The sequence below is a fragment of the Mustelus asterias genome, chromosome 24 (genome assembly GCF_964213995.1).
Source record: "Mustelus asterias chromosome 24, sMusAst1.hap1.1, whole genome shotgun sequence".
In the NCBI taxonomy this organism is placed as follows: domain Eukaryota; kingdom Metazoa; phylum Chordata; class Chondrichthyes; order Carcharhiniformes; family Triakidae; genus Mustelus; species Mustelus asterias.
In genome coordinates this window covers 42,755,143-42,773,592 of record NC_135824.1, presented here as the reverse complement: position 1 = coordinate 42,773,592, position 18,450 = coordinate 42,755,143, and the positions used below count along the sequence as shown (strand labels likewise).

Genomic DNA, 18,450 nt, shown 5'->3' with positions numbered 1-18,450 from the left:
AGTGGTGTTGATGTGGAGATGCCGGCGTTGGACTGGGGTAAGCACAGTAAGAAGTCTCACAACACCAGGTTAAAGTCCAACAGGTTTATTTTGTAGTGGTGTTCCGCAGGGCTCTGTACTGGGACCTCTGCTGTTTGTGATTTATATAAATGATTTGGAGGAAGATGTAGCTGGTGTGATCAGTAAGTTTGTGGACGACACAAAGATTGCTGGAGTTGCGGATAGTGATGAACATTGTCAGAGAACATTGGCAGGATATAGATAGGCTGGAACATTGGGCAGAGAAATGGCAGATGGAATTTAATCCAGATAAATGCGAAGTGATGCATTTCGATAGATCTAATGGAAGGGGGGAGCTATACAATAAATGGCAAAACCATCAGGAGTATAGACACACAGAGGGACCTGGGTGTACAAGTCCACAGATCCTTAAAGGTGGCAGCACAGGGAGAGAGGGTGGTGAAGAAGGCATATGGCATGCTTGCCTTTATTGGACGGGGCATAGAATATAAAAGTTGGCATATGATGTTGCAGCTGTACAGAACGATGGCTAGGCCACATTTGGAATACTGCATCTAGTTCTGGTCGCCACACTACCAGAAGGATGTGGAGGCTTTAGAGAGAGTACAGAGAAGGTTTACCAGGATGTTGCCTGGTATGGAGGGTCTTAGCTATGAGGAGAGATTGGGTAAACTGGGGTTGTTCTCCCTGGAAAGATGGAGGATGAGGGACGACCTAATAGAGGTGTATAAAATTATGAAGGGCATAGATAGGGTGAACAGTGGGAAGCTTTTTCCCAGGTCGGAGGTGACGAACACAAGGGGTCACGGGTTCAAGGTGAGGGGGGCAAGGTTCAACACAGATGTCAGGGGGACATATTTTACACAGAGGGTGGTGGGGGCCTGGAATGCACTCCCAAGTAAGGTGATTGAGGCGGACACGCTGGGATCGTTTAAGACCTATCTAGATAGGCACATGAACAGACTGGGAATAGAGGGATACAAACAAATGGTCTAGTTGCGCACATGAGCGGCGCAGGCTTGGAGGGCCGAAGGGCCTGTTCCTGTGCTGTATTGTTAACATAGAACATAGAAACATAGAAAAACTACAGCACAAAACAGGCCCTTCGGCCCCACAAGTTGTGCCGAACATATCCCTACCTTTTAGGCCTACCCAGAACCCTCCATCCTATTAAGTCCCATGTACTCATCCAGGAGTCTCTTAAAAGACCCTATTGAGTTTGCCTCCACCACCACTGACAGCAGCCGATTCCACTCGCCCACCACCCTCTGTGAGAAAAACTTCCCCCTAACATCTCCCCTGTACCTACCCCCCAGCACCTTAAACCTGTGTCCTCTCGTAGCAGCCATTTCCACCCTGGGAAAAAGCCTCTGAGAGTCCACCCGATCTATGCCTCTCAACATCTTATATACCTCTATTAGGTCTCCTCTCATCCTACGTCTCACCAAGGAGAAAAGACCGAGCTCCCTCAACCTATCCTCATAAGGCATGCCACTCAATCCAGGCAACATCCTTGTAAATCTCCTCTGCACCCTTTCAATCTTTTCCACATTCTTCCTGTCATGAGGCGACCAGAACTGAGCACATACTCCAAGTGGGGTCTGACGAGTGTCTTATATAGCTGCATCATTATCCCCGGACTCCTAAACTCAATCCCTCGATTGATAAAGGCCAGCACACCATACGCCTTCTTAACCACCTCCTCCACCTGCGGGGCCGATTTTAGACTCCTATGGACCCGGACCCCAAGGTCCTTCTGATCCTCTACCATACTAAGAGTCTGTCCCTTTATATTGTACTCCTTCATCCCATTTGACCTGCCAAAATGGACCACTACGCATTTATCTGGGTTGAAGTCCATCTGCCACTTCTCCGCCCAGTCTTGCATCCTATCTATGTCCCTCTGTAACTTCTGACATCCCTCCAGACTATCCACAATCCCACCAACCTTCGTGTCATCGGCAAACTTACCAACCCATCCCTCCGCTTCCTCATCCAGGTCATTTATGAAAATGACAAACAGCAAGGGTCCCAGAACAGATCCCTGGGGCACACCACTGGTGACCGACCTCCATTTAGAAAAAGACCCATCTATACCCACTCTCTGCCTTCTTTGGGCAAGCCAGTTCTGGATCCACAGGGCAGCAGCCTCTTGGATCCCATGCCCTCTCACTTTTTCTAGAAGCCTTGCATGGGGGACCTTATCGAACACCTTGCTAAAATCCATATAAATCACATCTACCGCTTTCCCTCCGTCAATGTGTTTAGTCACATTTTCGAAGAACTCCACCAGGCTCGTAAGGCATGATCTGCTTTTGACAAAGCCATGCTGAGTATTCTTGAGCATACTAAACCTCTCTAAATGCTCATAAATCTTGTCCCTCAGGATCTTCTCCATCAGCTTACCAACCACTGAGGTTAGACTCACCGGTCGGTAATTTCCTGGGCTGTCCCTAGTTCTTTGTTCTTTGTTCTATGGTAGCCTGGGACACAATTCACCTGGACCTGGAGATTTGTCCAATTTAAAGCCTGCGAATACCTTGTCCTTTTCATATGTCAATTTGCTCAAGAACCTCACAGTCTCTCTCCCTGAATTCCATACCTTCATCCTCATTCTCTTGGGTGAAGACGGATGCAAAGTATTCATTCAACACTCACCAATGTCTTCTGGCTCCACCCACAGCTTGCCCCCTTTGTCCCGAATGGGCCCTACTCTTTCCCTGGCTATCCCCTTCCCATTGATCTACTTATGGGATATCTTGGGATTTTCCCTTCTTTTACCAGCCAGAGCTTTCTCTTATCCCCTCTTTGCTCTCCTAATTGTTCTGCTTTTCTTCAAAATAGTGGCTGATGCAGCTTTACAACTGCCCGAAAGGGCAGACTGAGCCTCAGTTTAATGAAAGATTTCACCTCCGACAGTGCAGCTCTCTTGCAGTACTGCACCATCATTTTGGGTTAGATTCCTTCACTCGGGTGTGTCTGGAGTGGGAATTGATCCCTCAACCTTTTAAATCAGAGCAGAAAGCATAGACATAAAAATGACAACAGTTTTGGCCAGAATTAAAAGGGCTCCAATGTTCATGGTGCTTCTTTAAAGGAGCACACAATTTAATGGCTAATAACTTACGTAGAGTTCAAACCCACTCTCACAGCGCAATTCCACAGAATCTTTATAATCATATTCCACTCTCTTCGGCTGAATGAAGCTGTGCTCCATAATATCAGTGGGACATTGCTTAGCTGCAAGTAAAACATATAGGATACCACGTTAGATTTCAACAGAACACAAACAATCATTCGCCAGAGTAATATGAGAGGCCAGCAGATGGAGGCCATTCAGCCCAGTATGCCTCTAACAGAGAATGCTGCACTGTCAGAGGGTCAGTACTGAGAGAGTGCTGCACTGTCACAGGGTCAGTACTGAGAGAGTGCTGCACTGTCAGAGGGTCAGTACTGAGAGAGTGCTGCACTGTCACAGGGTCAATGCTGAGGGAATGTTGCACTGTCAGAGGGTCAGTACTGAAGGAGGGCTGCACTGTCAGAGGGTCAGTACTGAGGGAGTGTTGCACTGTCGGAGGGTCAGTACTGAGGGACTGCCGCACTGTCAGAGGGTCAGTACTGAGGGAGTGTTGCACTGTCGGAGGCTCAGTACTGAGAGAATGTTGCACTGTCAGAGGGTCAGTACTGAGGGAATGCCGCACTGTCAGAGGGTCAGTACTGAGGGAGCGCCGCACTGTCAGAGGGTCAGTACTGAGGGAGTGCTGCACTGTCGGAGGGTCAGTACTGAGGGAGTGTTGCCCTGTCGGAGGCTCAGTACTGAGAGAATGTTGCACTGTCAGAGGGTCAGTACTGAGGGAATGCCGCACTGTCAGAGGGTCAGTACTGAGGGAGTGTTGCCCTGTCGGAGGCTCAGTACTGAGAGAATGTTGCACTGTCAGAGGGTCAGTACTGAGGGAATGCCGCACTGTCAGAGGGTCAGTACTGAGGGAGCGCCGCACTGTCAGAGGGTCAGTACTGAGGGAGTGCTGCACTGTCGGAGGGTCAGTACTGAGGGACTGCCGCACTGTCAGAGGGTCAGTACTGAGGGAGTGTTGCACTGTCGGAGGGTCAGTACTGAGAGAATGTTGCACTGTCAGAGGGTCAGTACTGAGGGAGCGCCGCACTGTCAGAGAGTCAGTACTGAGGGAGCGCCGCATTGTGAGAGGGTCAGTACTGAGGGAGTGCCGCGCTGTCAGAGGGTCAGTACTGAGGGAGTGCCGTACTGTGAGAGGGTCAGTACTGAGGGAGTGCTGCACTGTCAGAGGGTCAGTACTAAGGGAGTGCCGCACTGTCAGAGGATCAGTACTGAGGGAGTGCTGCACTGTCAGAGGGTCAGTACTGAGGGAATGTTGCACTGTCAGAGGGTCAGTACTAAGGGAGTGCCGCACTGTCAGAGGGTCAGTACTGAAGGAGGGCTGCACTGTCAGAGGGTCAGTACTGAGGGAATGTTGCACTGTCAGAGGGTCAGTGCTAAGGGAGTGCCGCACTGTCAGATGGTCAGTACTGAGGGAATGTTGCACTGTCAGAGGGTCAGTTGCACTGTCAGAGGGTCAGTACTGAGGGAGTCCTTCTCTTTCTGAAAGAAGCAAGACGTCTCTCTCGATCTCTGTCTCTCTCTATCTCCAGAAGTGCTCTGAGAACTCTAGGACTGGCCGCCTGAGTACAAGCACAATTCTGGGAGAAGTCAACTCAGTCACCTTGACTGTACTGTCGGTAGTTGAAGAACCCCTCCAGTGTCAAACAGGAGGAAGATCATCCAAAATGGTTGTAGTGGGGTGCCTGGGCATAAAGGGCATCTGTAACTTCCCCGGATGTACTTTTGGGCTGATGGCTGAGAGATGCCACACAAGTTCTTGCTCAAGCTCCAGAATAGTCTGGTGACAAAAAAGTTCAGGACTGCCGTGACCCTCTCCCCCAAGAGGTGCCAGGACTGTGAGGACATGGCACAGGTGCTGCATTGTTTTCTTGCTCAGGCGGAGTCTCGGGCAGCATATGGTGTCCGGCAGCTCATCATAGGACGTGCGAATCCTGTACAGCGAAGGTCTCCGTCCCCGCTGAATTCTTGTCCCCTCCTCGGTCTGATGGGTGGTTGTTTCCTGATCCTGACCAGGGGCTTCCTATTGTTCTGGTGCAGGCTCCAGCCTGGGTTGGCCCAGGAGTGGGGTGATCATATACCAACTCATCAATGGGATTGAAATCAGATCAATCTAATGCTGAACAGCCTTGTCCCCTTGCTGGGCGAGATCCGATTTGCACCAGTAGAAAGGAACCGGGGAGATAGCAAAACATTTTACAGACGCAGCAAATCCCATTTTTGGGCCCGCACAGAATTTTCCCAATTTAGCGCGATCCGTACTGGTCACATCGCTGCTGGAAATTCACCCACTATAGACAGCATATAGATTATTAGTGGCATATAGATTATAAAATCCCTACAGTGCAGGAGGCCACTTGGCCCATCGAGTCTGCACCGACTCTCCGAAAGAGCATCTTACCCATGCCCACCCTATCCCCTATCTGCATTTAGCATGGTCGGTCCACCTAACCTACACATCATTGGACTGTGGGAGGAAACTGGAGCACCCAGAGGAAACCCACACAGAGAACATGCAAATTCCACACAGTCACCCAAGGCCAGATCGAACCTGGGACCCTTGGTGCTGTGAGGCAGCAGTGCTAACCACTGTGCCACCGTGCCACACAGTTGATTATAAACAGCATACAGATTATTGGTAGCATTTAATTTAAATAGTAAAGTGGTAGAGAAATAAAAATGTCAAAGGTTGAGGTTTTAAGAGTAGTGGTGGGAGGGTGTTTTTCAGAATGGGGATCTGGAGCTAGTGGTGTTCCGCAGGGATCAGTGCTGTTGTTTGCAGTATATATAAATGATATGGAGGAAAATGTGGGTGGTCTGATTAGTACGTTTGCGGATGACATGAGGGTTGGTGGAGTTGCTGATAGTGCCGGGGATTGTCAGAGGATACAACAGGATATAAATAGATAGAGTCTTGGCAGGTGGAGTTTAATCCAGACAAATGTGTTTGTCGAATCAAAATCAAATCAAAATCAAATTTAGATGTGAATTAAACTGCAAATGGCAGAACCCTTAGGAACATTGACAGACAGATGGATCTGGGCGTGCAGATCCACAGTTCTCTAAAAGTGGCAACACAGGTGGCCAAGGTGATTAAGAAGGCCTTCATCAGCCGGGGCATTGAGTACAAGAGTTGGGAAATCATGCTGCAGTATATGGCAGATGGAGTTTAATTTTGGTAGATTGAACCAGGGCAGGACTTACTCAGTTAATGGTTGGGGAGAGTTACAGAACAAAGAGATCTAGGGATACAGGTTCATAGCTCCTTGAAAGTGGAGTCACAGGTGGACAAAGTGGTGAAGAAGGCATTCAGCATGCTTGATTTCATTGGTCAGAACATTGAATACAGGGGTTGGGACGTCTTGTTGAAGTTGTACAAGGCATTGGTAAGGCCACACTTGGAATACTGTGTCCAGTCCTGGTCACCCTATTATCGAAAGGATATTATTAAACTCGAAAGAATGCAGAAGAGATTTACTAGGATGCTACCGAGACTTGATAGTTTGAGTTATAAGGAGAGGCTCGATAGACTGAGACTTTTTTCTTTGGAGTGTAGAAGGCTGAGTGATGATCTTATAGAGGTCTATAAAATAATGAGGGGCATAGATTAGCTAGATAGTCAATATATTTTGCCAAAGGTAGGGGAGTCTAAAATTAGAGGGCATAGGTTTACGATGAGAGGGGAGAGATACAAAAGGGTCCAAAAGGGAAATTTTGTCACACGGAGGGTTGTGAGTGTCTGGAACAAGCTGCCAAAGGTAGTAGTAGAGGCGGGTACAATTTTGTCTTTTAAAAAACGTTTAGACAGTTACATGGGTAAGATGGGTATAGAGGGATATGGGTCAAATGTGGGCAATTGGGACTAGCTTAGGGGTTTAAAAAAAGAAGGTGGCATGGACAAGTTGGGCCGAAGGGCCTGTTTCCATGCTGTAAACCTCTATGACTCTATGACTCTATGAGTCATAGAGTCATTGAGGTTTACAGCATGTAAACTTAGATGACTGTAAGTCCAACAGGTTTACTTGGAATCACGAGCTTTTGGAGCACTGCTCCTTCATCAGGTGAGTGGAGGTTAGTTCACAAACACGGTATATATAGGCAAAGACACAACTGCAAGTAATTACAGATTAGAATGTGAAGAATAGTTGGAAAGTGAGTCTTTACAGTCCAATGCCGGTATCTCCACATCGAGGAGAGACTTCATAGTGATCTACAAAATTATGAGAGGCACAGACAGGGTGGATAGTCAGAGGCTCTTTCCCCCAGGGTGGAAGTGTCAATTACAAGGGGCACAGGTTCAAGGTGAGCGGGGGCAAGTTTAAAGGAGATGTGCAGGGGAAGTTTTTCACACAGAGAGGGGTGGGTGCCTGGAACACGCTGCCAGAGGAGATGGTGGAAGCAGACAGATTAACAACATTTAAGAGGCATCTGGATGGGTTCAGGAATAGGGAGCGAATAGAGGGATACGGACCCAGTAAGGGCAGAAGGTTTTTTTTAGCTTATTTAGGGCATCATGATCGGCAATGAGCTTGGAGGTCTGTTCCTGTGCTGTACTTTTCTTTGTTCTTTGTTACTCTTTGCAAGGGAATAAAAATGACAAAGGTTGAGGCTTTAATATGATTGCATAGTGGGGTTTAAAAATCAATAATTAATAAGAGAATAATAGAAAAATGGTTACAGATTCCTTTGTTGAAGAAAACCAGCTTTCTCTATGTTACAAAGCACCTTAAAGACAGCAGAATTTCAAATTGCAAGAACTGCACAAGCTGACCTTTTTTAGCAATAACAGAGTTTTGGAGTCAGACAGCAAGAGATAGCATGGGTGGGAAAGCCAAGATAAGCTAGAAGTCTCAGCAATACAGACAAGGTTAAATGTGACGATGGTAAAACGGATATTCTTGTGTAGGTTAGATGGCTTTAGATTGGTTTCACAGGTCGGTGCAACATCGAGGGCCGAAGGGCCTGTACTGCGCTGTAATGTTCTATGTTCTATTCTGATTAACTCATAGGAAATCACTTATAAACAACATACAGATAATTAGTAGCATGAAGATTGTTAGCATCATGAAGATTATTAGCAACATTTCGGTTACAAGCAACAGATTATCAGTAGCATACAGAGAATTAGCATAAGGATCACATAGGAAGGATTAGAACCTGCTTTAGGAAGGATGTTATTAAACTGGAAAGGGTGCAAAAAAGATTTACAAGGATGTTACCGGGACTGGAAGGTTTGAATTATAAAGAGAGGCTGGATAGGCTGGGACTTTTTCTTCTGGAACGCAGGAGGATGAGGGGTGATCTTATCGAGGTTTATAAAATCATGAGGGGCACAGACCAAGTCTTTTCCCCAGCGTAGGGGAGTCCAAAACTAGAGGGCGTTGGTTTAAGGTGAGAGGGGAAAGATTTAGAAGGGACCCGAGGGGCAACTTTTTCACATAGAAGGTGGTGCGTGTATGGGGTGATCTGCCTGAGGAGTTGGTAGAGGCAGATATTTAAAAGACATTTGGACAGGTGCATGGGTGGGAAAGGTTTAGAGGGATACGGGCCAAACGCAGGCAAATGGGACTGGTTCAGTTTAGGAAAACTGGTCGGTGTGATCCAGTTGGGCTGAAGGGCCTGTTTCCGTGCTGTATATCTCTATGATTCTATATAGATTATTAATAGCATACGGATTAGAAACAGCATATAGATTAAAAGCAGCATATAAATTATTGGCGGCACAGTGGCACAGTGGTTAGCGCTGCTGGCTCAGGAACCCAGGTTCGCTTACTGGCTTGGGTCACTGTCCGTGTGGAGTTTGCACGTTCTCCCCGTGTCTGCGTGGGTTTCCTCCGGGCGCTCCGGTTTCCTCGCACACTCCAAAGGTGTGCGGGTTAGGTGGATTGGCCATGCTAAATTGTCCCTTAGTGTCAGAGGGACTAGCTAGGTTAAATGCATGGCGTTACAAGCATAGGGCCTGGGTGGGATTGTGGCCGCTGCAGACCCGATGGGCTGAATGGCCTCCTTCTGCACTGTAGGATTCTATGATTCTATACAGGTTAGAAGCAGCGTATAGATTATTTGCAGCATATTGGCTCAAAGCAGCTGACAGAGGCTCTGGAGAGGATCGGCCAAATAGCCATGTTGTAAAAAGTGAAATTCAAGGTGGTTTCAGCAAATTCTATGTATTACCGGTTGATTTGTAAATGATCTTCCACCCTTTCTTCTGTCCTTGACTATCTGTGTTGAAAGTTATCTCCACCACATTTGACAAACGTCTTTTTATATTTGGTGCTTCGTCTCCACAGAACGGCCCGTATTCCTTTCTCCCAGACGTGACCTGGAACCGGGAAAATCCACATTGGTTACAAAATCTCAGAATAGTCTGGTAGTGAAGGAGGCTATTCAGCCCATCACATCTCCACCAGCTCTCTCAAAGAATAATGGAGTTCGTCGCAGTGTTTATCCAATCCCCTTTTGAATGCTGCTACTAAATCTGTTTCTGCCACGTTCTCAGGCAGTGCATTTCAAACACAAACAATTATTGCATAAACTGAAGATTTTTCTCATGCCCCCTCTGATTCTCTTTTCAATCACCTTAAATCTGTCTCTTTTGTGATTACTGACTTGTCAATAACTTTCTTCACCTCCTTTTATAGAAACCCTACAGTGCAGAAAGAGGCCATTCGGCCCATTGAGTCTGCACCAACCACAATCCCACCCAGGCCCTATCCCCATATATTTACCCGCTAACCCCTCTAACCTATGCATCCCGGGACACTAAGGGGCAATTTAGAATGGCCAATCAACCTAACCCGCACATCTTTGGACTGTGGGAGGAAACCGGAGCACCCGGAGGAAACTCACGCAGACACAGGGAGAAATCATAGAAATCATAGAAACCCTACAGTGCAGAAGGAGGCCATTCGGCCCATCGAGTCTGCACCGACCACAATCCCACCCAGGCCCTACCCCCACATATTTTACCCGCTAATCCCTCTAACCTACACATCCCAGGACTTTAAGGGGCAATTTTTTAACCTGGCCAATCAACCTAACCCGCACATCTTTGGACTGTGGGAGGAAACCGGAGCACCCGGAGGAAACCCATGCAGACACGAGGAGAATGTGCAAACTCCACACAGACAGTGACCCGAGCCGGGATTCGAACCCAGGTCCCTGGAGCTGTGAAGCAGCAGTGCTAACCACTGTGCTACCGTGTCCCCCATTGTTTAAACCTTTCATAATTATGAATGCCTGCAATAAATCTCCTCCTAGCTTTCTTAGTTCTACAGGAGAATAACTCCAGCTGCTCCAACCTCCCACATAACTGTTATTCCTGAACCCTTGGATCATCGGAAGATTGATGATTTACATTCATTTCACCTGTGAGAAGAAAAAGAGAGTAACTAAATGATTGCTGAAGATTAAATATGACTATAATATAAGTTATATAATATTAAGACTATATATGGGCCAAATGAAGGCAAGTGGGGTTAGCTTAGATGGGCATTTTGGTCGGCATGGACCAATTTGGGACAAAGGGCCGTCTCCGTGCCATAATTCTATGATTCTATTCTGTTCCCCCCAGTGGCATTGACCCCAAAGGTTAGTGAGCCAACTTGGGAGACTACAGAGGGGCTGAATGAACGTCCTTCTATTCCTGTTTGACAAGATCTCTTCGAAGATTAATGGGCTTTTTCTGTTCCTGTGTAACAGTCTTGGAGAGAGGTTGAAAAGGCTCTTCCTGATTTGGTTAACAAGGTGGAAACAGGCTCAATGGCCACTTGCTGTTCTGTGTAAAGGCTGCAGAGGGGCTGAATACGCTTTTTCTGTTCTGTGTAAGTTAATGACTTCAGCAAGGCTTATGAGGTTGCCCTCTTAGAGTATGAGCTCCCTGATTGAGGTCATAATTGCCTGCCCAATCAGGAAGCATCACCAATATATAACTGTGGGAGTGCCAGGTCTACTGGCACTCTGGATTCTGATTCTGAACTTGAAGTGTTCCTTTAGAGTGGAGTTAACTTTGTAAATAAAGGGAATCTGATGAAGAGACATCGGCATCTGAGGAGTTATTTAGATAACAGGTCTGGAAGGGGTTGAATGGCCTCTTCCTGTTCTGTGTTCAGGCTGGAGAGGGGCTGAATGGCCTCGTCCTGTTCTGGGCAGGAGGATGGAAAGGGGCTGAATGGCCTCTTCCTTCTCTGTGTAAAGGCTGGAGAAGGGCTGACTGTTTTAAGGGACTTACTGTAGGGATAAAGGGACCATTTTAAAGACGGCCATACCTTTAAGACATCAGATGTGCAACCGATTGAAGGATCCCCTTCCACGTCAAAATCCTTCGCGAATCCCAGGATCACCTCGAAACCTTTCTCAATTTCAATTTTGTACTGACACTGAGAGTTCTCCGCGTAATTGTCGGGATAGTTGGGGCTGGTGATAATGCCTTTGAAACTTGTCAACACTTCCCCACTGCAGTTCACTAGAGGTGAAAAGACACAAAGGTTTAGGGACTCCTGGCTGACGAGGGACATTGAGGCTCTGGTCAGGAAAAAGGAGGAAACATACATTAGTTTTCGGCAATCTGGGACAAGTGAATCCGTCGATGGCTGTAAAAAGTGGATGCGCCATAGAATTCCATAGAAGCCAATAGACTTTTGAAATGGTCACTGATTTGATTTAATTTGATTTATTATTGTCACAAGTATTGGTATACAGTGAAAAGTATTGTTTCTTGCGCGCTATACAGACAGAGCATACCACTCATAGAGAAGGAAACGAGAGTGCAGAATGTAGTGTTACAGTCATAGCTAGGGTGCAGAGAAAGATCAACTTAATGCAAGGTAAGTCCATTCAAAAGTCTGATGGCAGCAGGGAAGAAGCTGTTCTAAAGTCGGTTGGTACGTGACCTCAGACTTTTGTATCTTTTTCCCAACGGAAGAAGGTGGAAGAGAGAATGTTGGGGTGCGTGAAGTCCTTAATTATGCTGGCTGCTTTGCTGAGGCAGCTGGAAGTGTAGACAAAGTCAATAGATGGGAGGCTGGTTTGTGTGATGGATTGGGCTACATTTACGACCTTTTGTAGTTCCTTGCGGTCTTGGGCAGAGCAGGAGCCATACCAAGCTGTGATACAACCTGAAAGAATGCTTTCTATGGTGCATCTGTAAAGGTTGGTGAGAGTTGTAGCGGACATGCCAAATTTCCTTAGTCTTCAGAGAAAGTAGAGACATTGGTGGGCTTTCTCAACTATAGTGTCGGCATGGGGGGACCAGGACAGGTTGTTGGTGATCTGGACACCTAAAAACTTGAAGCTCCCAACCCTTTCTACTTCATCCCCATTGATGTAGACAGGGGCATGTTCTCTTTTACGCTTCCTGAAGTCGATGACAATCTCCTTTGTTTTGTTGACATTGAGGGAGAGATTATTGTTGCTGCACCAGTTCACCAGATTCTCTATCTCATTCCTGTGCTCTGTCTCTTCATTGTTTGAGATCCGACCCACTACGGTGGCGTCATCAGCAAACTTGAAAATCGAGTTGATGGGGAATTTGGCCGCACAGTCATAGGTGTATAAGGAGTATAGTAGGGAGCTGAGGACACAGCCTTGTGGGGCACCGGTGCCAAGGATGATCGTGGAGGAGGTGTTGTTACTTATCGTTATGGATTGTGGTCTATGGGTTAGGATGACCAGGATCCAGTCGCAGAGAGAGGAGCCGAGGCCCAGGCCATGGAGTTTGGAGATGAGTTTTGTGGGAATGATAGTGTTGAAGGCGGCGCTGTAGTCAATAAGGAGGTGTGTGACACAGGTGTCCTTGTTATCTCGGTGTTCCAGGGTTCAGTGCAGGGCCAGGGAAATGGTGTCTGCTGTGGACCTGTTGCGGCGGTAGGCAAACTGTAGTGGATCCAGGCAGTCCGGGAGCTGGAATTGATTCGTGCCATGACTAACCTTTCGAAGCACTTCAGAATGATGGATATCAGAGCCACCGGACAATAGTCATTAAGGCACGCTGCTTGGCTTTTCTTAGGTACCGGGATGATGATTGTCTTCTTGAAGCAGACAGGGACCCCAAATTGTTGTACAGAGAGGTTGAAGATGTCTGCGAATCCCCCCGCCAGCTGATCCACGCAGGATCTGAGTGCACATCCGGGCACCCCATCCGGGCCAGTCGCTTTCCGTGGGTTGACCTTCGAGAAAGCTGCTCTGACATCTGCAATGGTGACCCCAGATACAGGTTCATCCAGAGCTTCCAGGGTGGAGGGCGTGCTCTCACTGACCTCTTGCTCAAAATGGGTGTAGAATGCATTGAGCTCATCAGGGAGGGGTGCGTTGGAGCCGGCGATTTTACATGCCTTCATCTTGTAGCTTGTTATGTCTTGCAGACCTTGCCATAGTCGGCGGGGGTCAGTGTGGCTAGCCTGGGACACGAGCTTGGTCCGGTACTGTCTCTTGGCATCTTTGATGGATCTCCTTAGATTGTATCTGGCTTTCTTGTATAGCACAGTAAGAAGTCTCACAACACCAGGTTAAAGTCCAACAGGTTTATTTGGTAGCAAATACCACAGGCTTTCGGAGCAATGCTCCTTCGTCAGATGGAGTGGCCTCTGTTCTCCTGGTGTTGTGAGACTTCTTACTGTGCTTACCCCAGTCCAACGCCGGCATCTCCACATCATTTCTTGTATAGGTCAGTGTCGCCTGACTTGAACACCTCAGACCTGGACTTCAGCAAGCAGTGGATATCCCTGTTCGTTCAAGGTTTCCAGTTGGGAAACACAGAAATGGCTGCAGCCAGTCTGTGCACAGCAAGATCCCACAAATAGCAATATGTGGGGAGCAGACACAGTAATATGCTTTGTTATGATGTTGACTGAGAAGATAAATATTGGCCCAGACTCCAGGAAAAATGTTCTTGTCCTGTTTTCTTTGTTTGTATGGGATCTTCATGGATTATGGCCATGGGATCTTCCCCATTCACCCACAACAGCCTTGATTTAAAGTCACATCTGCCCCAAAGGGCAGTGGAGGATGGATCACCAAAACATAAGAACTAAGAACAGGAGTAGGCCATTTGGCCCCTCGAGCCTGCTCCGCCATTCAATAAGATCATGACTGATCTTTTTGTGGACTCAGCTCCACTTACCCCGCCCGCTCATCATATCCCTTAATTCCTTTACTGTGCAAAAATTTATCTATCCTTGCCTTAAAAACATTCAATGAGGTAGCCCCAACTGCTTCACTGGGCAGGGAATTCCACAGATTCACAACCCTTTGTGTGAAGAAGTTACTCCTCAACTCAGTCCTAAATCTGCTCCCCCTTATTTTGAGGCCATGCCCCCTAGTTCTAGTTTCACCTGCCAGTGGAAACAACTTTCCTGCTTCTATCTTATCTATTCCCTTCATAATCTTACATGTTTCTACAAGATCCTCCCTTATTCTTCTGAATTCCAATGAGTATAGCCCCAGTCTACTCAGTCTCTCCTCATAAGCCAACCCTCTCAACTCCGGAATCAACCTGGTGAATCTCCTCTGCACCCCCTCCAATGTCAGTATATCCTTTCTCAAGGAGACCAAAACTGTGCACAGTACTCCAGGTGTGGCCTCACCAGCACCTTATACAGCTGCAACATAACCTCGCTGTTTTTAAACTCCATCCCTCTAGCAATGAAGGACAAAATTCCATTTGTCTTCTTAATTACCTGCTGCACCTGCAAACCAACATTTTGTGATTCATGCATGAGAAGTGTTTAAAGTGGAGGTGGATAAGTATTTGATAGATTGGGGAATAGAGGGCTGTGGGGAAATGGCATAGAAAAGGAATTGAGGCCGGCACAGATCCTTGAACTCAGGGCAAGAGCACCACCAAAGGAGCCATTGCTGTTATGATGACTGTGTTGATCTTGAAGAAGGACTTTGTTGTAAAACGCTTTGGGATGTCCTGAGATCGAGGAAAAGCGAGGAACCGCCTGAAGAGGATAAAGACTGTGATGTTTCAGCTGTGTTACACCCAGCACAGATCATGTAGGAATTCTTTGACCCTCGAGCACAGCGGGAACCCAGCAAGGGTCACTACTGGTCCCACGAACGGAGACCAAGCATGATGGCAATGGTGGATGGGAGGCTCGGAGACCATTGAAGCCCTCAGCTGGTTGAGGGCATGGCTGCTCAGTGCCCATCTGGCAGTGCCAACCTGGACCTGTCAGTCTAGCATAAAGGGGATCATGAAGGGAGGGCGGCATGAAGGGGAACCCATTGGGAGGGCCCCAATGCCCCAGTGCCAGTGATTTATGTTGGGGGTGGTGGGAAAACATGCCTTCAATGAGGGGGTGGTCTCGATGTCTGCAGGGGATGGAGGGGATCTTCAATTTCACTTTGAGATCGGGGCGACCTTTACAAACGGTGCCTGACCTCTGTGAAGCCGGGCTTGCCGGCGTGTTCAGGCCCTGGTCCTCTCAGAACCGGTGCAAAACTCACCCCTCTCCCTGTAAACAATGACTAAGTGTGGGAAAATTGCGATTGGATTCCAGACATCCAGAGCCAATCACATTGGTTTTCTCATTCACAGTGATACTTCAGCTGGAATTTTCTGGTCATTCACGTCGGCGGGATTCTCCAGTCCCGCTGCAGATTTGGCTGAGTGCCAAATTCTCTGTCCTCACTTGCAGTGGCATCGAGGCGTGAACAGCCGGAAAATTCTGGCCATCGTCATTTTGTGGGGAAATTCCGCACTAAGAATTTCAAGACAAAAGGAGAAGCTTTGGGGAGTGGGATTGACTGATTTATTATTACACTGAGCCTGCATGGATTCAACTGGCCTCTTTTCTGTACTTGAACTCCCGTGGCACAGTGGTTAGCACTGCTGCCTCACAGCGCCAGGAACCTGGGTTCAATTCACGCCTTGGGTCACTGTCTGTGTGGAGTCTGCACGTTCTCCCTGTGTCTGCGTGGGTTTCCTCCGGGTGCTCCGGTTTCCTCCCACCTTCTAAAGATGTGCTGATTAGGTTGATTGATCATGGCAATTTACCCCTTCATGTCAAGGTGATTAGCAGGGTAAATGTGTGGGGTTATATGTGCCCATTATGGGCACATATATGGGCCCATGTCTGGGGTTATTGGGGCGGCACGGTAGCACAGTGGTTAGCACTGCTGCTTCACAGCTCCAGGGACCTGGGTTCGATTCCCGGCTTGGGTCACTGTCTGTGTGGAGTTTGCACATTTTCCTCGTGTCTGCGTGGGTTTCCTCCGGGTGCTCCGGCTTCCTCCCACAGTCCAAAGATGTGCGGGTTAGGTTGATTGGCCATGCTAAAATTGCCCTTTAGAGTCCTGGGATGCGTAGATTAGAGGGATTAGCGGGTAAAATATGTAGAGATATGGGGGTAGGGCCTGGGTGGGATTGTGGTCGGTGCAGACTCGATGGGCCGAATGGCCTCTTTCTGTACCGTAGGGTTTCTATGATTTTATGATAGGGATAGGGCCTGGGTGGGATTGTTATCCGTGCAGGCTCGATAGACCGAATGGCTTCCTTTTGCAGAGTAGGGATTGTGTGATTCCATGATTATCTATTTCTGCTATTGGACCAAATGTAAAGGACAATCTTTTACCTCCACAGGTTCTTTGGTCTTCGTGCAAGAAGTAGCCTGGTCGACAGGAGCAATGAAATCCTCCAATATAGTTGTTGCAGTAATGGGTACAAGGATTCGCCTCTTCACATTCATTGATATCTGTGATACAAAGAAACAAAGAACAATACAGCACAGGAACAGGCCCTTCGGCCCTCCAAGCCCGTGCCGCTCCCTGGTCCAAACTAGACCATTCTTTTGTATCCCTCCATTCCCACTCCGTTCATGTGGCTATCTAGATAAGTCTTAAACGTTCCCAGTGTGTCCGCCTCCACCACCTTGCCCGGCAGCGCATTCCAGGCCCCCACCACCCTCTGTGTAAAATACGTCCTTCTGATATCCGTGTTAAACCTCCCCCCCTTCACCTTGAACCTATGACCCCTCGTGAACGTCACCACTGACCTGGGGAAAAGCTTCCCACCGTTCACCCTATCTATGCCTTTCATAATTTTATACACCTCTATTAAGTCTCCCCTCAAACGTGATCAAACGGAGATATTGAGCGTTCTTTGCTTCATTCATACTGAGTCACCTGCTCCCCTGCATTCCCTGCTGGTGGAGGCTGGTATTTTGTCAAAATCCCAGAGGCTCAAACTACTGTCCATTCTCTGAGCCCTTGAGGGGAAAGTGGAAGTGTGAGGTTTGGCCTGCTGCCGGTTCTAGGAACAGTCCCGGGCCCATGTGAAAGTCAGACAGACCCACTCGCAAACACACACACAAACACATGTGCACACATGCACACACTCACACACAGGTCAGAATTTATTGTCATCCGCCATCCCATGGTGAGTTTGGTGGAGGGGGGCATTTAGTCAGGCGGGAGATAGTGTGTGGGGTCACCACTGACTTCTCACATCTGCTCTAATTTAATGTAGCTCTGTAAGATTTATGGAAGAGTTTTACACCCATTGCCGCTGGTATCGACCCAGTGTCAGCCGGGGATCTTACCATCCTGGTGGGAGGGGCTGAAAGCACGTCATAGAAACCATGTTGGGGCTGCTGGAAGGTTTCTGGAGTATGGGGAGTCTCTCATTGCCAGGACCTCAGTGCCTGAGCCAGCGATCCGGCATCAGGAAAGAGGCAAGCCCACAGAGAGTCAGTCCCTGTGCTGGCTGCCAACTGCACTCCACCCCTCCTGGTGGCTTCATGCATCGAATCATCCAAACACACAAAACTTCACTCACACACTCAAACTCACACACAGAGACACACACACACACACACACACACAGACACTCACACACACACACAGACACTCACACACACACACAGACACACACACACACAGACACACACACACACAGACACTCACACACACACAAACTCATACACAGAGACACACACACACAAACTCATACACAGAGACACACACACAGACACACACACGCACACAGACACTCACACACACACAGACACTCACACACACAAACTCATACACAGAGACACACGCACACACACACACATACACAGACACTCACACACACAAACTCATACAGAGACACACACACTCACACACGCAAACACACACACAAACTCACACACACACACACACACAGACACTCACACACACACACACATAGATACTCACACACACAAACTCATACACAGAGACACACGCACACACAGACACACACAGACACTCACACACACACAGATACTCACACACACAAACTCATACACAGAGACATATGCACACACAGA

General features: G+C 47.9%; 1 protein-coding gene across 1 annotated transcript in view; it reads right to left on the bottom strand.

Annotated features, from left to right (window-relative positions):
* The window catches only part of LOC144511339 (complement C1s subcomponent-like), a 53,563-nt gene that overhangs the window by 22,212 nt on the left and 12,901 nt on the right, over positions 1 to 18,450 (bottom strand). The window contains exons 4-7 of the mRNA XM_078241610.1: positions 16,732 to 16,851; positions 11,422 to 11,618; positions 9,329 to 9,476; positions 3,149 to 3,261 (exon numbers count right to left, since the gene is read on the bottom strand). Coding sequence (XP_078097736.1) covers positions 3,149 to 3,261; positions 9,329 to 9,476; positions 11,422 to 11,618; positions 16,732 to 16,851 — 578 coding nt within the window. The remainder of the gene's footprint in view (positions 1 to 3,148; positions 3,262 to 9,328; positions 9,477 to 11,421; positions 11,619 to 16,731; positions 16,852 to 18,450) is intronic.